Source organism: Pseudophryne corroboree, chromosome 9, assembly GCF_028390025.1.
Source record: "Pseudophryne corroboree isolate aPseCor3 chromosome 9, aPseCor3.hap2, whole genome shotgun sequence".
Classification (NCBI taxonomy): domain Eukaryota; kingdom Metazoa; phylum Chordata; class Amphibia; order Anura; family Myobatrachidae; genus Pseudophryne; species Pseudophryne corroboree.
In genome coordinates, this window is record NC_086452.1 from 380802282 (window position 1) to 380829519 (window position 27238).

At 47.6% G+C, this 27238-nt stretch overlaps 1 protein-coding gene across 8 annotated transcripts in view; it reads right to left on the minus strand.

Moving 5' to 3' along the window:
- The window catches only part of RAF1 (Raf-1 proto-oncogene, serine/threonine kinase), a 318071-nt gene that overhangs the window by 144340 nt on the left and 146493 nt on the right, over positions 1–27238 (minus strand). For all 8 annotated transcript variants that reach the window (XM_063940787.1, XM_063940785.1, XM_063940786.1 and 5 more), the window contains one exon: positions 4250–4362. In XM_063940787.1, coding sequence (XP_063796857.1) covers positions 4250–4362 — 113 coding nt within the window. The remainder of the gene's footprint in view (positions 1–4249; positions 4363–27238) is intronic.

Sequence of the window (27238 nt, forward strand, 5' to 3'; positions counted from 1 at the left end):
CATTGAGTCATCAAAAAACAAAGGTTTCACTATCTCACTCTCATTAAAAAAAGTCCGTATTTCGGAATATTCCGTATTTCGGAATATTTGGATATGGGATACTCAACCTGTATATGAGCTAACATTGCAAAGAAAGCTGTGACCCAAACCTTCTCTTTATCTAGTACATACAATGACTCTACAATTACGTAGCATGTACATCTAGCAGGGCTTTCCACCAGGGTCCAAGATGTCGCACTGGGATGTAGTTATGTGACCGACAGTCACATAACCTTCGCCTGCATCCCAAACAATTAAAATACCGATAGCCGGCATGTCGACTACAAGGGACTATTCCCACTCGCGTGTGTCTACGACACAAACAGAGTGGGAATAGAACCTGTGAGCCCGCAGTGTGGCAAGTGCAGCAAACTCGCAAGGGGCTTTGGGCAAACACACACCCCCGCCGGCATTTTGTGGCCGGGATGCTGACCGCCGGTAACGTGGCCCAAACCCGTTGCACTTTACTGTTCTGTGGATCACTTACAGCAGAACAGAAGTTCCAGTAATAGTATAATGTGATCCCCCCCATTGTCTAATTTTCTGGAATAGAATTCCTGTACCACCCTCAGCTATGACAATACCCGTATACAAGCCTTCCAATGAAAGGCTGGGTCAGCACTGCACTATACGAAGGACCAAGGTCTTTGAGGATTGGCGGGCACTGTGTTGCCATCAGAAATTCAGCTGTGTTGCCATCAGAAATTGCGAGGCCCAAGAATGATGGATAGGCAGGTCGCCCCAATGGCAAATTATTGTGTCTTTTACGCAAGAGGATTGTAAATGATGTAATGTTTTCACTATCTGTCTCCGTAGTTGACATACAGTATTCAATGAAAAGTTGCCCATGGCAACCAATCAGCATTGAAGTAACATTTATAATCTGCATACCATACAATTGTATGGAGCAACGGATTGGTTGCCATGGGCAACTTCTCCACAGGCTTACTTCTCCACTCTTTTCACTGCTTCATGAATAGACCCCTAAAACATAAAGTGGCACATAAGACGGCTTAGATTCATTAATACATCAGAGGAGAGGAGTTCCTCTCTGTACGGGCCTGGAAGACTAGTCCCAGCAGTCTACCACAATCCAAGAGAAAAAAAATTGGGGCAGAGTTTATAACGGCAAGTCATCCATAATTACACCGGGATTGTGTGCGAGAAATCCATACACTTTGTTTCAGAGCCAACATCATTATTGCGCACTTGCACTGATCCTATCCTTAAAAACCTTGTATCTTTGCACACAAATGACGCTGCATTGCCCGCAACTCTGACAGTCATTAAACTTTGCCTATATGCAAACTTCCCGATATCACCCAGGAACGCCTCCCGAGCCATAAGTGGAGACGCAGCTGAAGCCCACAAAGCACAAATACGTGGAGAAAAATGCACTATTAAATGGTCCTTGGGCAAGGGGAAAAAAATAAAAATGCGCACTTTGCAACATTCTCTCCCTCCCTTACCAAAGTGGCACAAACAAATGCAAAACCCAAAGCTCCTGCATCTTATGCCAATACAGCCACCAGTTGTTTTAAAAATACCACTGCTAGTCGGCAATAAGATATAAATGACAAAACCTTAAAACCTAATACAATTAGCCAAGTTATAACCTTAGTTTCAGAACAGTCTGTCCATGATTACTGAAACTTCTCAAAACCGTGGGAAAATCAAAGTTCAGTAAAGGATAACCAAACAGATTTATTTTTTGTACAAAGTATATATTACTGAGCAATAGGTTTGCAAATAAAAGTTGCTGATTCAGAGGGTGTACTACAGTTTGCGTAGTGTTTGCTCTGCGCATGTTTAGAAAATGAACACACACCAACACTTACGACACCCTACAACTGGAAAGGTGGAATGGGATGGAAAGAGCGATCTAGCATACAGTAGGTGGAGTACAGCGAAGATGTGTTTAGACAAACAGCTCCCGCATACCTGCGGAAAAATGCTTCTGCACCTGCTTGGAGGTTATTCTTTTGCACCTGCTACAGGACAGGAGCATATACATGCGGATGATGAACGGTCATTAACCAAATGTACATTATGAAGAGGCGGCGGGCGTCTTCAGTGGTGTACAGTTGTACATGTGGAGTCATAGGGGTCTATGTACTAAGACTTGTAGAGAGATAAAGTACCAACCAACCAGCTCCTTGCTGTCATTTTTCATACACCGTCTGTAACAGGGCAGTTAGGAAGTGATTGGCTGGTACTTTTTCTCCATCCACTTTATCTCTCTCCAAAGTTTAGTACATAGACCCCTACTCTGTTATTTATGGCCATTTTGGAAAGAACACAGCATTAGCCTCCAAAAATGTCTAAACTCACACCTTTGATATCCATTGAAAGATTGACTTTTGCCCATCTAGCCATGTGCTTCCTATCCTAACCTTATTTCACGGACCGTTCTTGTTGTAGAGTGGATGTTCCAGTTATCGCCATGGCCACAAGCAAGTTACGGAAATGACTGGCGCCAAGAGAACAATGAGTTACTGTAGCCACTCTCAAAAAACAATGTCGCCAGACTCACGCACATTCATCATCTGGTATCAATTGGAAAAGGGATTCAGGGACCATATGTTGCCGCTATTTAACTAAAATATCTTATTATTATTATCTGTAATTGAAAATATATGATGCAATAAATAATAAAATTATAAAAAAGTAAAAAATGTTTTTTTTTAAAAAAACATCTTCCCCTGCACAACAGCACGATCCTTCCACTAAACGTTTAAGTTAGACATTGCGGGACCTCCCTTCACATGCCAGAATTGGAAAGTGCTGACCAGCGAAAGGGAGTCATGTGGCTTTATTTACGAAGTTTCGGGTTGTAAAACACATTGCTTCTGATAATGCTTATTCCTAGAACTTAAAACAGCAATGCTTTTACAAGAAAGTTGCTATTAATAAAAGCATTGCCCTTTTTAATATCGGACATAAACACGACCTTAAACACCGGGTTTTACAACCGGATGCTTCATAAATAAGCCCCCTGAAGACTGCAGATTGTGGGATATTTTTTTCTCATTTGGGGAAATATCTGAATGGTAAAATCTGAGGGTTTAGGACAGCGGTGGCAAACCTGTGGCTCTTGAGCCTCATGCGGCTCTTTCTTTATTCAAATGTGGCTCCCGACACTCAAAGTCACGTGACCACAACAGATTCGGAAACTGCTGCACTCCAGCCAGACAGTCAACAGCAGCACTACGGGGACTGAGAACTGAGAGAGCCAGATACTTGAGGTGAGACACCCACTGTCAAACAGAGGACACATAAGGAGCTGCTGAAATGGCATGAGGTGTGTTTTTTTTTTTTTTGTGGGGGGGGGGGGGGGGGGTGTAGTGACATATGAGGGTCCTGGCAGGAGTGACACAGGAGAGTGCTGGCAGGAGTGACTCATGGGGGAGCTGGCTGGAGTGACATACTGTATGGGTGTGCTAGCAGGAGTGACACATAAAGCAGTTGGCTGAAGTGACACAGTAGTGTACTGGCTGGAGTGACACATGGGGGAGCTGAAGTGTATTATGTGAATCTGGCTTTTTCAATATATTTTATGTGGATCTTTCTTTCTCAATTGTTTTATGTGGAAGTGGCTTTTTAAATGTATTTAATGTTGGATCTGGCTTTAAAAATGTATTACATGTGGATCTGGTTATTGAAATGTATTTTATACCAGAGGAGTGGCCTAGCAGGGACAAGGCCACACCCCATTTTTGCATGTGCGCCTGCGACTCGATATCGGCTCTTTGACGTGCCTAACAAAATTTTTGGCTCTTTGTTTCTGACTGGTTGGCCACCCCTGGTTTAGAAAGTCTGAAATTTTTTTTCATATAAAGTTTATTTCACAACAGTGTTGGAGCTGACGTTAATTACCCTGGAGCACAAAGTGCTGATCAACCGGAGGCTTGTTACTACTATAGCAGCAGAAACAAGCGCTTGTAGTCTCAAGCCAGACAATTTATTTTTAACATTATTCTACTTGAATCTATCCATGAGCTGGGGAATATATTAAAAAAAAAAAAAACCACCAGCAGTAATATTTTAGGTACATTTGTCCAGATTTGACGCACATATACATATATATATATATATATATATATATATATATATATATATATAAATATATATATAAATATATATATATATATATATATATATATATATATATATATATATATATATATATATGTAATAAAAATGTTCTTACCCTTTGGCATCTTGGATTAGGCGAAAAACAGCACAACATTCTGGCTGGAGCCCTCGCACCTTTAATGCTTTCATAAGACAATCGTGTAAACTCATGCCATTCCGCACATTTACCTAGAAAAGGTGGAAAAAAAGGTTGAAAAGGCATTAGAGTTGGAATAAAAACTTGAAAAAATGAAAATACTGTCAAACTTTGCTACATATTAATAAGCTTGATCAACCATGTTTTGATGTTTTTCTAACATTAACAATCCAAAATTATTAGGCTTTGTAAGATTGTAAGATTTATTTAGCATCTTTCAATAAAACCAATTTTTTTACTGCTTATTAATCCTATTACATATGAATCTATTGAATAGACTAAACATATTAAAACAAAATTGAAAATAAGACTGTCAGTGTTGGGTTTCTCCTATCCTGTAGGATTGTTAGGAGAGGAGTTTGTGGAGTTTTAGCTGATGCTAGGCAGATTTAGTACCTCTCTGATTTGGTTGACCCTTCCTATTTCTCTGTTGTGTGTGTGAATTTACTGCATTGGTTCAGCTCACTCAAATGAAGACCACAGGCAAGAAGAATGTTGAATACTACTAGGGGGATTCCCTTATAATAAGGTTGTTTTTTTTAAAAAGAAGCCACATCATAATAAAAAAATAAGAATTTACTTACCGATAATTCTATTTCTCGTAGTCCGTAGTGGATGCTGGGGACTCCGTAAGGACCATGGGGAATAGCGGCTCCGCAGGAGACTGGGCACATCTAAAGAAAGCTTTAGGACTATCTGGTGTGCACTGGCTCCTCCCCCTATGACCCTCCTCCAAGCCTCAGTTAGGATACTGTGCCCGGACAAGCGTACACAATAAGGAAGGATCTTGAATCCCGGGTAAGACTCATACCAGCCACACCAATCACACCGTACAACTTGTGATCTGAACCCAGTTAACAGCATGATAACAGAGGAGCCTCTAGAAAAGATGGCTCACTACAGCAATAACCCGATTTTTTGGTAACAATAACTATGTACCAGTATTGCAGACAATCCGCACTTGGGATGGGCGCCCAGCATCCACTACGGACTACGAGAAATAGAATTATCGGTAAGTAAATTCTTATTTTCTCTAACGTCCTAAGTGGATGCTGGGGACTCCGTAAGGACCATGGGGATTATACCAAAGCTCCCAAACGGGCGGGAGAGTGCGGATGACTCTGCAGCACCAAATGAGAGAACTCCAGGTCCTCCTCAGCCAGGGTATCAATTTTGTAGAATTTTACAAACGTATTTGCTCCTGACCAAGTAGCTGCTCGGCAAAGTTGTAAAGCCGAGACCCCTCGGGCAGCCGCCCAAGATGAGCCCACCTTCCTTGTGGAGTGGGCATTTACAGATTTTTGGCTGTGGCAGGCCTGCCACAGAATGTGCAAGCTGAATTGTACTACAAATCCAACGAGCAATAGTCTGCTTAGAAGCAGGAGCACCCAGCTTGTTGGGTGCATACAGGATAAACAGCGAGTCAGTTTTCCTGACTCCAGCCGTCCTGGAAACATATATTTTCAGGGCACGGACAACGTCTAGCAACTTGGAGTCCTCCAAGTCCCTAGTAGCCGCAGGCACCACAATAGGTTGGTTCAGGTGAAACGCTGAAACCACCTTAGGGAGAAACTGAGGACGAGTCCTCAATTCCACCCTGTCCGAATGGAAAATCAGATAAGGGCTTTTACAGGATAAAGCCGCCAATTCTGACACGCGCCTGGCCCAGGCCAGGGCCAACAGCATGACCACTTTCCATGTGAGATATTTTAACTCCACAGATTTAAGTGGTTCAAACCAATGTGACTTTTGGAACCCAAAAACTACATTGAGATCCCAAAGTGCCACTGGAGGCACAAAAGGAGGCTGTATATGCAGTACCCCTTTTACAAACGTCTGAACTTCAGGGACTGAAGCTAGTTCTTTTTTGGAAGAAAATTGACAGGGCCGAAATTTGAACCTTAATGGACCCCAATTTCAGGCCCATAGACACTCCTGTTTGCAGGAAATGTAGGAATCGACCCAGTTGAATTTCCTCCGTCGGGCCTTACTGGCCTCGCACCACACAACATATTTTCGCCAAATGCGGTGATAATGTTTTGCGGTTACATCCTTCCTGGCTTTGATCAGGATAGGGATGACTTCATCCGGAATGCCTTTTTTCCTTCAGGATCCGGCGTTCAACCGCCATGCCGTCCAACGCAGCCGCGGTAAGTCTTGGAACAGACAGTTTCCTTGCTGGAGCAGGTCCCTTCTTAGAGGTAGAGGCCACGGATCCTCCGTGAGCATCTCTTGAAGTTCCGGTTACCAAGTCCTTCTTGGCCAATCCGGAGCCACGAATATAGTGCTTACTCCTCTCCATCTTATCAATCTCAGTACCTTGGGTATGAGAGGCAGAGGAGGGAACACATACACTGACTGGTACACCCACGGTGTTACCAGAGCGTCTACAGCTATTACCTGAGGGTCCCTTGACCTGGCGCAATACCTGTCGAGTTTTTCCCAACGGTTTATAATCATGTGGAAGACTTCTGGGTGAAGTCCCCACTCTCCCGGGTGGAGGTCGTGCTGAGGAAGTCTGCTTCCCAGTTGTCCACTCCCGGAATGAATACTGCTGACAGTGCTATCACATGATTTTTCGCCCAGCGAAGAATCCTTGCAGCTTCTGCCACTGCCCTCCTGCTTCTTGTGCCACCCTGTCTGTTTACGTGGGTGACTGCCGTGATGTTGTCCGACTGGATCAACACCGGCTGACCTTGAAGCAGAGGTCTTGCTAAGCTTAGAGCATTGTAAATGGCCCTTAGCTTCAGGATATTTATGTGAAGTGATGTCTCCAGGCTTGACCATAAGCCCTGGATATTCCTTCCCTGTGTGACTGCTCCCCAGCCTCGCAGGCTGGCATCCGTGGTCACCAGGACCCAGTCCTGAATGCCGAATCTGCGGCCCTCTAGAAGATGAGCACTCTGCAACCACCACAGGAGGGACACCCTTGTCCTTGGTGACAGGGTTATCCGCTGATGCATCTGAAGATGCGACCCGGACCATTTGTCCAGCAGGTCCCACTGGAAAGTTCTTGCGTGGAATCTGCCGAATGGGATTGCTTCGTAGGAAGCCACCATTTTACCCAGAACCCTTGTGCATTGATGCACTGAGACTTGGCTCGGTTTTAGGAGGTTCCTGACTAGCTCGGATAACTCCCTGGCTTTCTCCTCCGGGAGAAACACCTTTTTCTGGACTGTGTCCAGGATCATCCCTAGGAACAGAAGACAAGTCGTCGGAACCAGCTGCGATTTTGGAATATTGAGAATCCAATCGTGCTGCCGCAACACTACCTGAGATAGTGCTACACCGACCTCCAACTGTTCCCTGGATCTTACCCTTATCAGGGAATCGTCCAAGTAAGGGATAACTAAAATTCCCTTCCTTCGAAGGAATATCATCATTTCGGCCATTACCTTGGTAAAGACCCGGGGTGCCGTGGACCATCCATACGGCAGCGTCTGAACTGATAGTGACCGTTCTGTACCATAAACCTGAGGTACCCTTGATGAGAAGGGTAAATTTTGACATGAAGGTAAGCATCCTTGATGTCCCGAGACATCATGTAGTCCCCTTCTTCCAGGTTCGCAATCACTGCTCTGAGTGACTCAATCTTGAATTTGAACCTCTGTATGTAAGTGTTCAAAGATTTTAGATTTAGAATCGGTCTCACCGAGCCGTCCGGCTTCGGTACCACAACAGTGTGGAATAATACCCCGTTCCCTGTTGCAGGAGGGGTACCTTGATTATCACCTGCTGGGAATACAGCTTGTGAATGGCTTCCAAAACTGTCTCCCTGTCAGAAGGAGACATCGGTAAAGCCGACTTTAGGAAACGGCGAGGGGGAGACGTCTCGAATTCTGAGACGGGCCCCCCACCGTGCCTGATTCTGCTTGTAAAGCCCCAGCGTCATACTGAGGGCTTGGCAGAGGCGGGAGAGGGTTTCTGTTCCTGGGAACTGGCTGATTTCTGCAGCCTTTTTCCTCTCCCTCTGTCACGGGGCAGAAATGAGGAACCTTTTGCCCGCTTGTCCACGAAAAGACTGCGCCTGATAATACGGCGTCTTCTCATGTTGAGAGGCGACCTGGGGTACAAACGTGGATTTCCCAGCTGTTGCCGTGGCCACCAGGTCTGAAAGACCGACCCCAAATAACTCCTCCCTTTTATAAAGCAATACTTCCAAATGCCGTTTGGAATACGCATCACCTGACCACTGACGTGTCCATAACCTTCTACTGGTAGAAATGGACAACGCACTTAGACTTGATGCCAGTCGGCAAATATTCCGCTGTGCATCACGCATATATAGAAATGCATCTTTTAAATGCTCTATAGGCAAAAATATACTGTCCCTATCTAGGGTATCAATATTTTTAGTCAGGGAATCCGACCACGCCAACCCAGCACTGCACATCCAGGCTGAGGCGATTGCTGGTCGCAGTATAACACCAGTATGTGTGTAAATACATTTTAGGATACCCTCCTGCTTTCTATCAGCAGGATCCTTAAGGGCGGCCATCTCAGGAGAGGGTAGAGCCCTTACAAGCGTGTGAGCGCTTTATCCACCCTAGGGGGTGTTTCCCAACGCACCCTAACCTCTGGCGGGAAAGGATATAATACCAATAACATTTTAGAAATTATCAGTTGTTATCGGGGGAAAACCACGCATCATCACACACCTCATTTAATTTCTCAGATTCAGGAAAACTACAGGTAGTTTTTCCTCACCGAACATAATACCCCTTTTTGGTGGTACTCGTATTATCAGAAATGTGTAAACCATTTTTCATTGCCTCAATCATGTAACGTGTGGCCCTACTGGAAGTCACATTTGTCTCTTCACCGTCGACACTGGAGTCAGTATCCGTGTCGGCGTCTATATCTGCCATCTGAGGTAACGGGCGCTTTAGAGCCCCTGACGGCCTATGAGACGTCTGGACAGGCCCAAGCTGAGTAGCCGGCTGTCTCATGTCAACCACTGTCTTTTATACAGAGCTGACACTGTCACGTAATTCCTTCCAACAGTTCATCCACTCAGGTGTCGACCCCCTAGGGGGTGACATCACTATTACAGGCAATCTGCTCCGTCTCCACATCATTTTTCTCCTCATACATGTCGACACAAACGTACCGACATACAGCACACACACAGGGAATGCTCCGATAGAGGACAGGACCCCACTAGCCCTTTGGGGAGACAGAGGGAGAGTTTGCCAGCACACACCAGAGCGCTATATATATACAGGGATAACCTTATATAAGTGTTTTTCCCCTTATAGCTGCTGTATCTTTAATACTGCACGTAATTAGTGCCCCCCCTCTCTTTTTTAACCCTTTCTGTAGTGTAGTGACTGCAGGGGAGAGACAGGGAGCTTCCCTCCAACGGAGCTGTGAGGGAAAATGGCGCCAGTGTGCTGAGGAGATAAGGCCGCCGATAAGGGGGCGGAGCCTATCTCCCATTTTTCTATGTATTCTGGCAGGGGTTAAATGCATCCATATAGCCCAGGAGCTATATGTGATGCATTTTTTGCCATCCAAGGTGTTTTTTTTATTGCGTCTCAGGGCGCCCCCCCCCCCCCCCCAGCGCCCTGCACCCTCAGTGACCGGAGTGTGAAGTGTGCTGAGAGCAATGGCGCACAGCTGCAGTGCTGTGCGCTACCTTGTTGAAGACAGGACGTCTTCTGCCGCCGATTTTCCGGACCTCTTCTGCCTTCTGGCTCTGTAAGGGGGCCGGCGGCGCGGCTCTGGGACCCATCCAGGCTGGGCCTGTGATCGTCCCTCTGGAGCTAATGTCCAGTAGCCTAAGAAGCCCAATCCACTCTGCACGCAGGTGAGTTCGCTTCTTCTCCCCTTAGTCCCTTGATGCAGTGAGCCTGTTGCCAGCAGGTCTCACTGAAAATAAAAAACCTAAACTAAAACTTTCACTAAGAAGCTCAGGAGAGCCCCTAGTGTGCACCCTTCTCGTTCAAGCACAAAGATCTAACTGAGGCTTGGAGGAGGGTCATAGGGGGAGGAGCCAGTGCACACCAGATAGTCCTAAAGCTTTCTTTAGATGTGCCCAGTCTCCTGCGGAGCCGCTATTCCCCATGGTCCTTACGGAGTCCCCAGCATCCACTTAGGACGTTAGAGAAACAAACAGTAGATTAAATTAAAAAAACATTTGGTTTTAACCAAGATTTAAACCAGCCAACCCTGATTATAAATAACATATCACATATCGCTTCTGTATGGGTTTCAGGAGAGCATAGTTTGTGTGTATGTGGTGTTGGGACAACAGAGGATGAGGTGACAATGAGCAGATAAAAGGGTGGGAAAGTGTGACATATTGTATATCTTTTTTCAGATTCTCATATTGCTTTATAATAGTAGGCAAAATTTGTAATTATTGTCCAAATAAAAAAAACTCAATAAAAAAATAAGAATTTACTTACCGATAATTCTATTTCTCGGAGTCCGTAGTGGATGCTGGGGTTCCTGAAAGGACCATGGGGAATAGCGGCTCCGCAGGAGACAGGGCACAAAAAGTAAAGCTTTAGGATCAGGTGGTGTGCACTGGCTCCTCCCCCTATGACCCTCCTCCAAGCCTCAGTTAGGATACTGTGCCCGGACGAGCGTACACAATAAGGAAGGATTTATGAATCCCGGGTAAGACTCATACCAGCCACACCAATCACACTGTACAACCTGTGATCTGAACCCAGTTAACAGTATGATAACAGCGGAGCCTCTGAAAGATGGCTCACAACAATAATAACCCGATTTTTGTAACTATGTACAAGTATTGCAGATAATCCGCACTTGGGATGGGCGCCCAGCATCCACTACGGACTCCGAGAAATAGAATTATCGGTAAGTAAATTCTTATTTTCTCTATCGTCCTAGTGGATGCTGGGGTTCCTGAAAGGACCATGGGGATTATACCAAAGCTCCCAAACGGGCGGGAGAGTGCGGCTGACTCTGCAGCACCGAATGAGAGAACTCCAGGTCCTCCTTAGCCAGGTTATCAAATTTGTAGGATTTTACAAACGTGTTTGCCCCTGACTAAATAGCCGCTCGGCAAAGTTGTAAAGCCGAGACCCCTCGGGCAGCCGCCCAAGATGAGCCCACCTTCCTTGTGGAATGGGCATTTACATATTTTGGCTGTGGCAGGCCTGCCACAGAATGTGCAAGCTGAATTGTATTACACATCCAACTAGCAAAAGTCTGCTTAGAAGCAAGAGCACCCAGTTTGTTGGGTGCATACAGGATAACAGCAAGTCAGTTTTCCTGACTCCAGCCGTCCTGGAACCTATATTTTCAGGGCCCTGACCACATCTAGCAACTTGGAGTCCTCCAAGTCCCTAGTAGGCGCAAGACACCACAATAAGCTGGTTCAGGTGAAACACCGACACCACCTTAGGGAGAGAACTGGGGACGAGTCCGCAGCTCTGCCCTGTCCGAATGGACAAACAGATATGGGCTTTTTTGAGAAAAAAACCACCAATTTGACACTCGCCTGGTCCAGGCCAGGTCCAAGAGCATGTTCACTTTTCATGTGAGATGCTTCAAATCCACAGATTTGACTGGTTTTAAACCAATGTGTTTTGAGGAATCCCAGAACTACGTTGAGATCCCACAGTGCCACTGGAGGCACAAAAGGGGGTTGTATATGCAATACTCCCTTGACAAACTTCTGGACTTCAGGAACTGAAGCCAATTCTTTCTGGAAGAAAAATCGACAGGGCCGAAATTTGAACCTTAATGGACCCCAATTTGAGGCCCATAGACACTCCTGTTTGCAGGAAATGCAGGAATCGACCGAGTTGAAATTTCTTCGTGGGGCCTTCCTGGCCTCACACCACGCAACATATTTTCGCCACATGTGGTGATAATGTTGTGCGGTCACCTCCTTTCTGGCTTTGACCAGGGTAGGAATGACCTCTTCCTGAATGCCTTTTCCCTTAGGATCCGGCGTTCCACCGCCATGCCGTCAAACGCAGCTGCGGTAAGTCTTGGAACAGACATGGTACTTGCTGAAACAAGTCCCTTCTTAGCGGCAGAGGCCATAAGTCCTCTGTGAGCATCTCTTGAAGTTCCGGGTACCAAGTCCTTCTTGGCCAATCCGGAGCCATGAGTATAGTTCTTACTCCTCTACGTCTTATAATTCTCAGTACCTTAGGTATGAAAAGCAGAGGATGGAACACATACACCGACTGGTACACCCACGGTGTTACCAGAACGTCCACAGCTATTGCCTGAGGGTCTCTTAACCTGGCGCAATACCTGTCCCGTTTTTTGTTCAGACGGGACGCCATCATGTCCACCTTTGGTAATTCCCAACGGTTTACAATCATGTGGAAAACTTCCCCATGAAGTTCCCACTCTGCCGGGTGGAGGTCGTGCCTACTGAGGAAGTCTGCTTCCCAGTTTCCATTCCCGGAATGAAACACTGCTGACAGTGCTATCACATGATTTTCCGCCCAGCGAAAAGTCCTTGCAGTTTTTGCCACTGCCCTCCTGCTTCTTGTGCCGCCCTGTCTATTTACGTGGGCGACTGCCGTGATGTTTTATCCCACTGGATCAATACCGGCTGACCTTGAAGCAGAGGTCTTGCTAAGCTTAGAGCATTATAAATTTACCCTTAGCTATATTTATGTGGAGAAAAGTCTCCAGACTTGATCACACTCCCTGGAAATTTTTTCCTTGTGTGACTGCTCCCCAGCCTCTCGGGCTGGCCTCCGTGGTCACCAACATCCAAAACTGAATGCCGAATCTGCGGCCCTCTAGAAGATGAGCACTCTGTAACCACCACAGGAGAGACACCCTTGTCCTTGGATATAGGGTTATCCGCTGATGCATCTGAAGATGCGATCCGGACCATTTGTCCAGCAGATCCCACTGAAAAGTTCTTGCATGAAATCTGCCGACTGGAATTGCTTCGAAGGAAGTCACCATTTTTTTACCATGGCCCTTGTGCAATGATGCACTGATTTTAGGAGGTTCCTGACTAGCTCGGATAACTCCCTGGCTTTCTCTTCCGGGAGAAACACCTTTTTCTGGACTGTGTCCAGAATCATCCCTAAGCACAGGAGACTTGTTGTCGGGATCAGCTGCGATTTTGGAATATTTAGAATCCACCCCTGCTGTTGTAACAGTATCCGAGATAGTGCTACTCCGACCTCCAACTGTTCCCTGGACTTTGCCCTTATCAGGAGATCGTCCAAGTAAGGGATAATTAAGACGCCTTTTCTTCGAAGAAGAACCATCATTTCGGCCATTACCTTGGTAAAGACCCGGGGTGCCGTGGACAATCCAAACGGCAGCGTCTGAAACTGATAGTGACAGTTCTGTACCACGAACCTGAGGTACCCTTAGTGATAAGGGCAAATTTGGGACATGGAGGTAAGCATCCCTGATGTCTCGGGACACCATATAGTCCCCTTCTTCCCGGTTCGTTATCACTGCTCTGAGTGACTCCATCTTGATTTGAACCCTTGTAAGTGTTCAAATTTTTTTAGATTTAGAATAGGTCTCACCTAGCCTTCTGGCTTCAGTACCACAATATAGTGTGGAATAATACCCCTTTTCTTGTTGTAGGAGGGGTAATTTAATTATCACCTGCTGGGAATACAGCTCGTGAATTGTTTCCCATACTGCCTCCTTGTCGGAGGGAGACCTTGGTAAAGCAGACTTCAGGAGCCTGCGCAGGGGAAACGTCTCGACATTCCAATCTGTACCCCTGGGATACTACTTGTAGGATCCAGGGGTCCTGTACGGTCTCAGCGTCATGCTGAGAGCTTGTCAGAAGCGGTGGAACGCTTCTGTTCCTGGGAATGGGCTGCCTGCTGCAGTCTTCTTCCCTTTCCTCTATCCCTGGGCAGATATGACTCTTATAGGGACGAAAGGACTGAAGCTGAAAAGACGGTGTCTTTTTCTGCAGAGATGTGACTTAGGGTAAAAAACTGTGGATTTTCCAGCAGTTGCCGTGGCCACCAGGCCCGATGGACCGACCCCAAATAACTCCTCTTCCTTTATACGGCAATACACCTTTGTGCCGTTTGGAATCTGCATCACCTGACCACTGTCGTGTCCATAAACATCTTCTGGCAGATATGGACATCGCACTTACTCTTGATGCCAGAGTGCAAATATCCCTCTGTGCATCTCGCATATATAGAAATGCATCCTTTAAATGTTCTATAGTCAATAAAATACTGTCCCTGTCAAGGGTATCAATATTTTTAGTCAGGGAATCCGACCAAGCCACCCCAGCTCTGCACATCCAGGCTGAGGCGATCGCTGGTCGCAGTATAACACCAGTATGTGTGTATATACTTTTTATGATATTTTCCAGCCTCCTGTCAGCTGGCTCCTTGAGGACGGCCCTATCTATAGACGGTACCGCCACTTGTTCTGATAAGCGTGTGAGCGCCTTATCCACCTTAAGGGGTGTTTCCCAACGCGCCCTAACTTCTGGCGGGAAAGGGTATACCGCCCATATTTTCTATCGGGGGGAACCCACGCATCATCACACACTTCATTTAATTTATCTGATTCAGGAAAAACTACGGTAGTTTTTTCACATCCCACATAATACCCTCTTTTGTGGTACTTGTAGTATCAGAAATATGTAACACCTCCTTCATTGCCCTTAACGTGTGGCCCTAATAAGGAATACGTTTGTTTATTCACCGTCGAAACTGGATTCAGTGTCCCTGTCTGTGTCGACCGACTAAAGTAAACGGGCGTTTTAAAACCCCTGACGGTGTTTTTGAGACGTCTGGACCGGTACTAATTGTTTGTCGGCCGTCTCATGTCGTCAACCGACCTTGCCGCGTGTTGACATTATCACGTAATTCCCTAAATAAGCCATCCATTCCGGTGTCGACTCCCTAGAGAGTGACATCACCATTACAGGCAATTGCTCCGCCTCCTCACCAACATCGTCCTCATACATGTCGACACACACGTACCGACACACAGCACACACACAGGGAATGCTCTGATAGAGGACAGGACCTACTAGCCCTTTGGAGAGACAGAGGGAGAGTTTGCCAGCACACACCAAAAACGCTATAATTATATAGGGACAACCTTATATAAGTGTTTTCCCTTATAGCATCTTTTTTATATATTTCTAACGCCAAATTAGTGCCCCCCCTCTCTGTTTTAACCCTGTTTCTGTAGTGCAGTGCAGGGGAGAGCCTGGGAGCCTTCCCTCCAGCCTTTCTGTGAGGGAAAATGGCGCTGTGTGCTGAGGAGATAGGCCCCGCCCCTTTTTCGGCGGCCTCGTCTCCCGCTCTTAACGGATTCTGGCAGGGGTTAAATATCTCCATATAGCCCCCGGAGGCTATATGTGAGGTATTTTTAGCCAAAAATAGGTTTTCATTGCCTCCCAGGGCGCCCCCCTTCCAGCGCCCTGCACCCTCAGTGACTGCCGTGTGAAGTGTGCTGAGAGGAAATGGCGCACAGCTGCAGTGCTGTGCGCTACCTTAAGAAGACTGAGGAGTCTTCATGCCACCGATTCTGGACCTTCTTCTTGTTTCAGCATCTGCAAGGGGGCCGGCGGCGAGGCTCCGGTGACCATCCAGGCTGTACCTGTGATCGTCCCTCTGGAGCGAATGTCCAGTAGCCAAAGAAGCCAATCCATCCTGCACGCAGGTGAGTTCACTTCTTCTCCCCTAAGTCCCTCGTTGCAGTGATCCTGTTGCCAGCAGGACTCACTGTAAAATAAAAAACCTAAGCTAAACTTTTCTAAGCAGCTCTTTAGGAGAGCCACCTAGATTGCACCCTTCTCGGCCGGGCACAAAAATCTAACTGAGGCTTGGAGGAGGGTCATAGGGGGAGGAGCCAGTGCACACCACCTGATCCTAAAGCTTTACTTTTTGTGCCCTGTCTCCTGCGGAGCCGCTATTCCCCATGGTCCTTTCAGGAACCCCAGCATCCACTAGGACGATAGAGAAAAGGGAAATATTTAATAAATAAACTTACATTGTATGTTTTGTCAGCCCCAGAACAAGGCAGCATCTGTAAGTGTGGTCAGACTAAAAATGATCTGGGACACTTATGAAAGAAAGAACGTGAATAAAGCAGAGTACACACCTTTTCAATCACTCGGCCGATTGGGTTAAATGCTCCCGATCAGCCAAGTAGTGTATACCCAGATTGACCCCTCACACAGTGAGGGTACGGACTTCTATGATATTGTGAGGACGGCATCCAAAATATTAAACATATAATATGCGACCTCCTGATTCAGCAATTGCAGGAGTGTTTTAAGCAGTTTATCGTTTAACGGGTTCACTACGGCTGGCCGGCGGTCGGGCTCCCGGCGACCAGCATACCGGCGCCGGGAGCCCGACCGCCGGCTTACCGACAGTGTGGCGAGCGCAAATGAGCCCCTTGCGGGCTCGCTGCGCTCGCCACGCTACGGGCACGGTGGCGCGCTACCTTATTCTCCCTCTATGAGGGTCGTGGACCCCCACGAGGGAAAATAAGTGTCGGTATGCCGGCTGTCGGGCTCCCGGCGCCGGTATACTGAGTGCCGGGAGCCCGACCGCCGGTATACAGAAGACCACCCCGTTTAACTCCCCTTTAGAATGTAAGCTCTGACAAGCAGGGCCCTCTCCCCTCATGTGTTTTTCCATCTCTTATGTACAGCAGTACCTAATTCCCTGTTTCCGCCACCCTGATGCTTAGTTTAGTGTCACGACTGCTAATACAGAAATGTTTATATACCTATGTTTATGTACTTGTCCTGCAATGTCTTGTACTGTAAGTCATCGTTTTTCTGGTTTTACTCTTTAGTTCCTGTTTTTGTTAGGTGCTGCGGAAACCTTGTGGCGTTATATAAAGGATAATAATAAAACGCTCCTGCGTCGAGCCGATCTGCCGATAATCGGACAATCCGTCAAAACAATAGTATAGGTGTGTAACCAGCTTTAGGCACTACAAAGTAATCCGTCACACATTTGCTTCCATTGTCTAATGTCATACAAAGAAAGAGGAAGATTTTGATTGGCTATATTTTTTCTTTATTATTTTTTTTTACACTTTTGTATCAGATTTCATAAATATTTTAATATTTGAATAGTTAACATTATTTGGAGCAGGCTATTAAATAATGACGCGAGTTTTCCTTCTCCAGGAAGTTAAATATTTTAGATCACGTACTAAACCTCTTGCATCAGAGCTACCAATATCTGACCAATAAACACAATGTTGCATAAGTTACCAATATATATTAAAACACAGCAGGATATAGATATCATCCTGGCTGTTGGGATCCCGGCGTTCAGGATCTTGACGCCGGAATCAGGAAAGCCATGAATGCCGACAGCCTCGCCAGTGCTATTCCCACTAGTGGGTGTCCACGACACCCGTAGAGTGGGAATAGAACCTGTGGCGAGCGCAGCGAACCACCGTGCATGCAGCGTGGCGAGTGCAGCGAACCCACAAGGCGCTTCATAGCGCTCGCCCCACTGACGGCATTCTGGCGGGCGGGATGCTGCTGCTGTCGGGATAATGACAGCAGGCAACCCGTCCACCGGGATTTCATATCCAACCCTTAAAAGACAACATACCGTACATCATTTGCAAATGTAATTAAGTTAACCTGGTGTCCGCTGCAAAAAAAAAAAAAAAAAAAAGATTTTACTCACCGGTAAATCTATTTCTCGTAGTCCGTAGTGGATGCTGGGGACTCCGTAAGGACCATGGGGAATAGACGGCTCCGCAGGAGACTGGGCACATCTAAAGAAAGATTTAGGACTATCTGGTGTGCACTGGCTCCTCCCCCTATGACCCTCCTCCAAGCCTCAGTTAGGAACTGTGCCCGGAAGAGCTGACACAATAAGGAAGGATTTTGAATCCCGGGTAAGACTCATACCAGCCACACCAATCACACTATATAACACGTGATAGGAACCCCGGTTAACAGTATGATAACAATTGGAGCCTCTGAAGAGATGGCTCACAACAAAACCCGATTTTTGTAACAATAACTATGTACAAGTATTGCAGACAATCCGCACTTGGGATGGGCGCCCAGCATCCACTACGGACTACAAGAAATAGATTTACCGGTGAGTAAAATCTTATTTTCTCTGACGTCCTAGTGGATGCTGGGGACTCCGTAAGGACCATGGGGATTATACCAAAGCTCCCAAACGGGCGGGAGAGTGCGGATGACTCTGCAGCACCGAATGAGAGAACTCCAGGTCCTCCTCAGCCAGGGAATTAAATTTGTAGAATTTAGCAAACGTGTTTGCCCCTGACCAAGTAGCTGCTCGGCAAAGTTGTAAAGCCGAGACCCCTCGGGCAGCCGCCCAAGATGAGCCCACCTTCCTTGTGGAATGGGCTTTTATTGATTTAGGCTGTGGTAATCCTACCGCAGAATGCGCCAGCTGAATAGTGCTACAAATCCAGCGCGCAATAGACTGCTTAGAAGCAGGAGCACCCAGCTTGTTGGGTGCATACAAGATAAACAGCGAGTCAGTTTTTCTGACTCCAGCCGTCCTGGAAACATAAATTTTCAGGGCCCTGACTACGTCCAGCAACTTGGAATCCTCCAAGTCCCTAGTAGCCGCAGGCACCACAATAGGTTGGTTCAAGTGAAAAGCTGAGACCACCTTCGGGAGAAACTGAGGACGAGTCCTCAATTCTGCCCTATCCATCTTATGACCACTTTCCACGTGAGATATTTTAATTCCACAGTCTTAAGTGGTTCGAACCAATGTGATTTCAGGAATGCCAAAACCACATTGAGATCCCAAGGTGCCACTGGGGGCACAAAAGGAGGCTGAATATGCAGAACTCCTTTGACAAAAGTCTGAACTTCAGGCAGTGAAGCCAGTTCTATCTGGAAGAAAATCGACAGAGCCGAAATCTGGACCTTGATGGACCCCAATTTGAGGCCCAACGTCACCCCTGCTTGCAGGAAGTGTTGGAATCGACCCAGTTGAAATTCCTCCTTCGGGGCCTTCATGGCCTCACACCAAGCAACATATTTCCGCCAAATGCGGTAATAATGTCTTGCGGTGACATCCTTCCTGGCTTTGATCAGGGTAGGGATGACTTCCTCCGGAATACCCTTTTCCTTTAGGATCCGGTGTTCAACCGCCATGCCGTCAAACGCAGCCGCGGTAAGTCTTGGAACAGACAGGGTCCCTGCTGCAGCAGGTCTTGTCTGAGCGGCAGAGGCCAAAGGTCCTCTGCCCGCATCTCTTGAAGTTCCGGGTACCAAGCTCTTCTTGGCCAATCCGGAACCACGAGTATGGTTTTCACTCCTCGCATTCTTATTATTCTCAGTACCCTGGGTATGAGAGGTAGAGGAGGAAACACATAAACCGACTGGTACACCCACGGTGTCACTAGAGCGTCCACAGCGATCGCCTGAGGGTCCCTTGACCTGGCGCAATATCTTTTCAACTTTTTGTTGAGGCGGGACGCCATCATGTCCACCCGTGGTCATTCCCAACGGTTTACCCGCATTTGGAAAACTTCTGGAAGAAGTCCCCATTCTCCCGGGTGTAGGTCGCCCATCGGAGAATCCTTGTGGCTTCTGCCATCGCCATCCTGCTTCTTGTGCCGCCCTGTCTGTTTACATGGGCGACCGCCGTGATGTTGTCCGATTGGATCAGTACCGGCTGGTTCTGAAGCAGGGGCCTTGCTTGGCTTAGGGCATTGTAAATGGCCCTTAGCTCCAGAATAATTATGTGAAGCGAAATCTCCTTGGAAATTTCTTCCCTGTGTGACTGCACTCCAGCCCCGAAGGCTGGCCTCCGTGGTCACCAGGACCCAGTCCTGTATTCCGAATCTGCGGCCCTCTAGTAGATGAGCCCTCTGCAGCCACCACAGCAGCGACACCCTGTTTCTTGCCGACAGGGTTATCCGCTGTAGTATCTGTAGATGGGACCCGGACCATTTGTCCCACAGGTCCCACTGGAACGTCCTTGCGTGGAACCTTCCGAATGGAATTATGCTTCGTACGAAGCTACCATTTTTTTTATTTTTTTCAGGACTCGTGTGCTTCCACTGGAAGAAACACTCTTTTCTGGTCTGTGTCCAGAATCATTCCCAGGAACAGAAGACGTGTCGTCGGGACCAGCTGTGACTTTGGAATATTGAGAATCCAGTCGTGCTGTTGTAGCACTTCCCGAGAGAGTGCTACCCCCACTACCAACTGTTCTTTGGACCTCGCCTTTATCAGGAGATCGTCCAAGTACGGGATAATAAAAACTTCCTTCTTGCGAAGGAGTATCATCATTTCGGCCATTACCTTGGTAAAGACCTTCGGTGCCGTGGACAACTCCAACGGCAGCGTCTGGAACTGATAGTGACAGTCCTGTACCACACATCTGAGGTACTCCTGGTGAGGAGGGTAAATGGGGACATGCAGGTACGCATCCTTGATGTCCAGGGAGACCCTGTAATCCCCCTCGTCCAGGCTCGTAATAACCGCCCTGAGCGATTCCATCTCGAACTTGAATCTTCTGATATAAAAGTTCAAGTATTTTAATTTTAAGATGGGTCTCACCGAACCGCTCTGTTTCGGTACCACAACCAATCCTTGCTGAAGGAGGGGCACCTTGACAATCACTTGTTGTGATTATAGTGTTGAATAGCCACCAACACCGCCTCCCTGGCAGAGGGAGGTGCCGGTAAGGCAGATTTTAGGAAACGGCGGGGGGAAGAACGTCTCGAACTCCAGCCTGTACCCCTGAGATACTACTTGAAGGACCCAGGGATCCATGTGAGAGAGCACACTGGGCGCTGAAATTTCTGAGACGGGCCCCCACCGTACCCGGGTCCGCCTGAGCAGCCCCAGCGTTATGCTGTGGACTTACCGGACGCAGGGAAGACTTCTGCTCTTGGGAACTAGCTGTGTGCTGCAGCTTTTTCCTCTACCTTTGCCTCTCGGCAGAAAGGATGAGCCTCTAGCCCTCTTGCTTTTCTGGGGCCGAAAGGACTGTACTTGATGATACGGTGCTTTCTTTTGTTGTGGGGTAGCCTGTGGCAAAAAAGTCGATTTCCCAGCAGTAGCTGTGGAAACGAGGTCTGAAAGACCATCCCCAAACAGTTTTACCCCCTTATAGGGCAAAACTTCCATGTGCCGATTCGAGTCGGCATCGCCTGACCATTGCCGAGTCCATAACCCCCGTCTGGCGGCAATGGACCTAGCGCTTATTTTTGATGCCAGCCGGCAAATATCCCTCTGTGCATCACGCATGTATAAGACCACGTCTTTTATATGCTCTATTGTCAGCAAAATATTGTCCCTATCCATAGTAATTTTCCGACAGGGAATCTGACCACGCAGCGGGAGCACTGCACATCCATGCCGAAGCAATGGCTGGTCGCAATATAATGCCCGAGTGTGTGACTATATCTTTTAGGGTAACCCCCTGCTTTTTATCAGCAGGTTCCTTCAGGGCGGCCGTATCCGGAGACGGTAGTGCCACCTTTTCTGATAAGCGTGTAAGCGCTGTATCTACCCTATGGGGTGTTTCCCAACGTGACCTATCCTCTGGCGGGAAAGGGTACGCTGCCAATTACCGTTTAGAAATTATCAATTTCTTACCGGGGGAAGACCACGCTTCCTCACACACCTCATTTAATTTCTCAGATGCAGGAAAAAATAAGATTTTACTTACCGATAAATCTATTTCTCGGAGTCCGTAGTGGATGCTGGGGTTCCTGAAAGGACCATGGGGAATAGCGGCTCCGCAGGAGACAGGGCACAAAAAGTAAAGCTTTTTCCGATCAGGTGGTGTGCACTGGCTCCTCCCCCTATGACCCTCCTCCAGACTCCAGTTAGGTACTGTGCCCGGACGAGCGTACACAATAAGGGAGGATTTTGAATCCCGGGTAAGACTCATACCAGCCACACCAATCACACCGTACAACTTGTGATCTAAACCCAGTTAACAGTATGATAACAGCGGAGCCTCTGAAAGATGGCTTCCTTCAACAATAACCCGAATTAGTTAACAATAACTATGTACAATTTATGCAGATAATCCGCACTTGGGATGGGCGCCCAGCATCCACTACGGACTCCGAGAAATAGATTTATCGGTAAGTAAAATCTTATTTTCTCTATCGTCCTAGTGGATGCTGGGGTTCCTGAAAGGACCATGGGGATTATACCAAAGCTCCCAAACGGGCGGGAGAGTGCGGATGACTCTGCAGCACCGAATGAGAGAACTCCAGGTCCTCCTTAGCCAGAGTATCAAATTTGTAAAATTTTACAAACGTGTTCTCCCCTGACCACGTAGCTGCTCGGCAAAGTTGTAATGCCGAGACCCCTCGGGCAGCCGCCCAAGATGAGCCCACCTTCCTTGTGGAGTGGGCCTTTACAGATTTAGGCTGTGGCAGGCCTGCCACAGAATGTGCAAGTTGGATTGTGCTACAGATCCAACGAGCAATCGTCTGCTTAGACGCCGGAGCACCCATCTTGTTGGGTGCATACAATATAAACAACGAGTCAGATTTTCTGACTCCAGCTGTCCTTGCAATATATATTTTTAATGCTCTGACAACGTCCAGTAACTTGGAGTCCTCCAAGTCACTTGTAGCCGCAGGGACTACAATAGGCTGGTTCAGATGAAATGCTGACACCACCTTAGGGAGAAAATGCGGACGAGTCCGCAGTTCTGCCCTGTCCGAATGGAAAATCAGATATGGGCTTTTGTAAGATAAAGCTGCCAATTCTGACACTCTCCTGGCAGAAGCCAGGGCTATAAGCATGGTCACTTTCCATGTGAGATATTTCAAATCCACCTTTTTTAGTGGTTCAAACCAATGAGATTTTAGGAAATCCAAAACCACATTGAGATCCCACGGTGCCACTGGAGGCACCACAGGAGGCTGTATATGCAGCACTCCCTTAACAAAGGTCTGGACTTCAGGGACTGAAGCCAATTCTTTTTGAAAGAAAATCGACAGGGCCGAAATTTGAACCTTAATAGATCCCAATTTGAGACCCATTGACAATCCTGATTGCAGGAAATGTAGGAATCGACCCAGTTGAAATTCCTCCGTCGGAGCACTCCGATCTTCGCACCACGCAACATATTTTCGCCAAATTCGGTGATAATGTTGCACGGTTACTTCCTTCCTTGCTTTAATCAAAGTAGGAATGACTTCTTCCGGCATGCCTTTTTCCTTTAGGATCCGGCGTTCAACCGCCATGCCGTCAAACGCAGCCGCGGTAAGTCTTGAAACAGACAGGGACCCTGCTGAAGCAAGTCCCTCCTTAGAGGTAGAGGCCACGGATCTTCCGTGATCATCTCTTGAAGTTCCGGGTACCAAGTCCTTCTTGGCCAATCCGGAACCACTAGTATCGTTCTTACGCCTCTTTGCCGTATAATTCTCAATACTTTTGGTATGAGAGGCAGAGGAGGAAACACATACACCGACTGGTACACCCAAGGCGTTACCAGCGCGTCCACAGCTATTGCCTGCGGATCTCTTGACCTGGCGCAATACCTGTCCAGTTTTTTGTTGAGGCGAGACGCCATCATGTCCACCATTGGTCTTTCCCAACGGGTTACCAGCATGTGGAAGACTTCTGGATGAAGTCCCCACTCTCCCGGGTGAAGATCGTGTCTGCTGAGGAAGTCTGCTTCCCAGTTGTCCACTCCCGGGATGAACACTGCTGACAGTGCTATCACATGATTCTCTGCCCAGCGAAGAATCCTTGCAGCTTCTGCCATTGCACTCCTGCTTCTTGTGCCGCCCTGTCTGTTCACATGGGCGACTGCCGTGATGTTGTCCGACTGGATCAACACCGGTTTTCCCTGAAGCAGAGGTTCTGCCTGGCTTAGAGCATTGTATATTGCTCTTAGTTCCAGAATGTTTATGTGAAGAGACGTTTCCAGGCTCGTCCATACTCCCTGGAAGTTTCTTCCTTGTGTGACTGCTCCCCAGCCTCTCAGGCTGGCGTCCGTGGTCACCAGGATCCAATCCTGTATGCCGAATCTGCGGCCCTCCAATAGATGAGCACTCTGCAACCACCACAGAAGAGACACCCTTGTCCTTGGAGACAGGGTTATCCGCAGGTGCATCTGAAGATGCGACCCTGACCATTTGTTCAACAGATCCCTTTGGAAAATTCTTGCGTGGAATCTGCCGAATGGAATTGCTTCGTAAGAAGCCACCATTTTTCCCAGGACTCTTGTGCATTGATGTACAGACACCTTTCCTGGTTTTAGGAGGTTCCTGACAAGCTCGGATAACTCCTTGGCTTTTTCCTCCGGGAGAAAAACCTTTTTCTGAACCGTGTCCAGAATCATCCCTAGGAACAGCAGACGAGTTGTCGGCATTAACTGGGATTTTGGAATATTCAGAATCCACCCGTGCTGTTTTAGCACTTCCTGAGACAGTGCTAATCCCATCTCTAGCTGTTCTCTGGACCTCGCCCTTATTAGGAGATCGTCCAAGTATGGGATAATTAATACGCCTTTTCTTCGAAGAAGAATCATCATCTCGGCCATTACCTTTGTAAAGATCCGAGGTGCCGTGGACAATCCGAACGGCAGCGTCTGAAACTGATAGTGACAGTTTTGTACAACGAACCTGAGGTACCCCTGGTGTGAGGGGTAAATTGGAACGTGGAGATACGCATCCTTGATGTCCAAGGATACCATAAAGTCCCCCTCTTCCAGGTTCGCTATCACTGCTCTGAGTGACTCCATTTTGAACTTGAACTTCTTTATGTACAGGTTCAAGGACTTCAGATTTAGAATAGGCCTTACCGAGCCATCCGGCTTCGGTACCACAAAAAGAGTGGAATAATACCCCTTCCCTTGTTGCAGAAGAGGTACCTTGACTATCACCTGCTGAGAGTACAGCTTGTGAATGGCTTCCAACACCGTCTCCCTTTCGGAGGGGGACGTTGGTAAAGCAGACTTCAGGAAACGGCGAGGTGGATCTGTCTCTAATTCCAACCTGTATCCCTGAGATATTATCTGCAGGATCCAGGGATCTACTTGCGAGTGAGCCCACTGCGCGCTGTAATTTTTGAGACGACCCCCCACGGTCCCCGAGTCCGCTTGAGAAGCCCCAGCGTCATGCTGAGGCTTTTGTAGAAGCCGGGGAGGGCTTCTGATCCTGGGAAGGAGCTGCGTGTTGCTGTCTCTTCCCTCGACCTTTGCCTCGTGGCAGATATGAATAGCCCTTTGCTCTCTTATTTTTAAAGGAACGAAAGGGCTGCGGTTGAAAAGTCGGTGCCTTTTTCTGTTGGGGAGTGACTTGAGGTAGAAAGGTGGATTTCCCGGCTGTAGCCGTGGCCACCAAATCTGATAGACCGACTCCAAATAACTCCTCCCCTTTATACGGCAAAACTTCCATATGCCGTTTTGAATCCGCATCGCCTGTCCACTGTCGCGTCCATAAAGCTCTTCTGGCCGAAATGGACATAGCACTTACCCGTGATGCCAGTGTGCATATATCCCTCTGTGCATCACGCATATAAAGAAATGCATCCTTTATTTGTTCTAACGACAGTAAAATATTGTCCCTGTCCAGGGTATCAATATTTTCAATCAGGGATTCTGACCAAACTACCCCCGCACTGCCCATCCAGGCAGTCGCTACAGCTGGTCGTAGTATAACACCTGCATGTGTGTATATACTTTTTTGGATATTTTCCATCCTTCTGATGGATCTTTAAGTGCGGCCGTCTCAGGAGAGGGTAACGCCACTTGTTTAGATAAGCGTGTTAGCGCCTTGTCCACCCTAGGAGGTGTTTCCCAGCGCTCCCTAACCTCTGGCGGGAAAGGGTATAATGCCAATAATTTCTTTGAAATTATCAGCTTTTTATCAGGGGCAACCCACGCTTCATTACACACGTCATTTAGTTCTTCTGATTCAGGAAAAACTATAGGTAGTTTTTTCATACCCCACATAATACCCTGTTTAGTGGTACCTGTAGTATCAGCTAAATGTAACGCCTCCTTCATTGCCAAAATCATATAACGTGTGGCCCTACTGGAAAATACGGTTGATTCGTCACCGTCACCACTGGAGTCATCGCCTGTGTCTGGGTCTGTGTCGACCGACTGAGGCAAAGGGCGTTTCACAGCCCCTGACGGTGTTTGAGTCGCCTGGACAGGCACTAATTGATTGTCCGGCCGTCTCATGTCGTCAAACGACTGCTTTAGCGTGTTGACACTATCCCGTAGTTCCATAAATAAAGGCATCCATTCTGGTGTCGACTCCCTAGGGGGTGACATCCTCATATTTGGCAATTGCTCCGCCTCCACACCAATATCGTCCTCATACATGTCGACACACACGTACCGACACACAGCAGACACACAGGGAATGCTCCTAACGAAGACAGGACCCACTAGCCCTTTGGGGAGACAGAGGGAGAGTTTGCCAGCACACACCAAAAGCGCTATATATATATATCAGGGATAGCCTTATAATAAGTGCTCCCTTATAGCTGCTTTGTTATATCAAAATATCGCCATAAATGTGCCCCCCCCTCTCTGTTTTACCCTGTTTCTGTAGTGCAGTGCAGGGGAGAGACTTGGGAGCCGTCCTGACCAGCGGAGCTGTGAGAGGAAATGGCGCCGTGTGCTGAGGAGATAGGCCCCGCCCCTTTTCCGGCGGGCTCGTCTCCCGCTATTTAGAAAAATTAGGCAGGGGTTAAATATCTCCATATAGCCTCTAGGGCTATATGTGAGGTATTTTTAGCCTTTATAGGTACTCATTTGCCTCCCAGGGCGCCCCCCTCCCAGCGCCCTGCACCCTCAGTGACTGCCGTGTGAAGTGTGCTGAGAGGAAAATGGCGCACAGCTGCAGTGCTGTGCGCTACCTTTAGAAGACTGCAGGAGTCTTCAGCCGCCGATTCTGGACCTCTTCTGATTTCAGCATCTGCAAGGGGGCCGGCGGCGTGGCTCCGGTGACCATCCAGGCTGTACCTGTGATCGTCCCTCT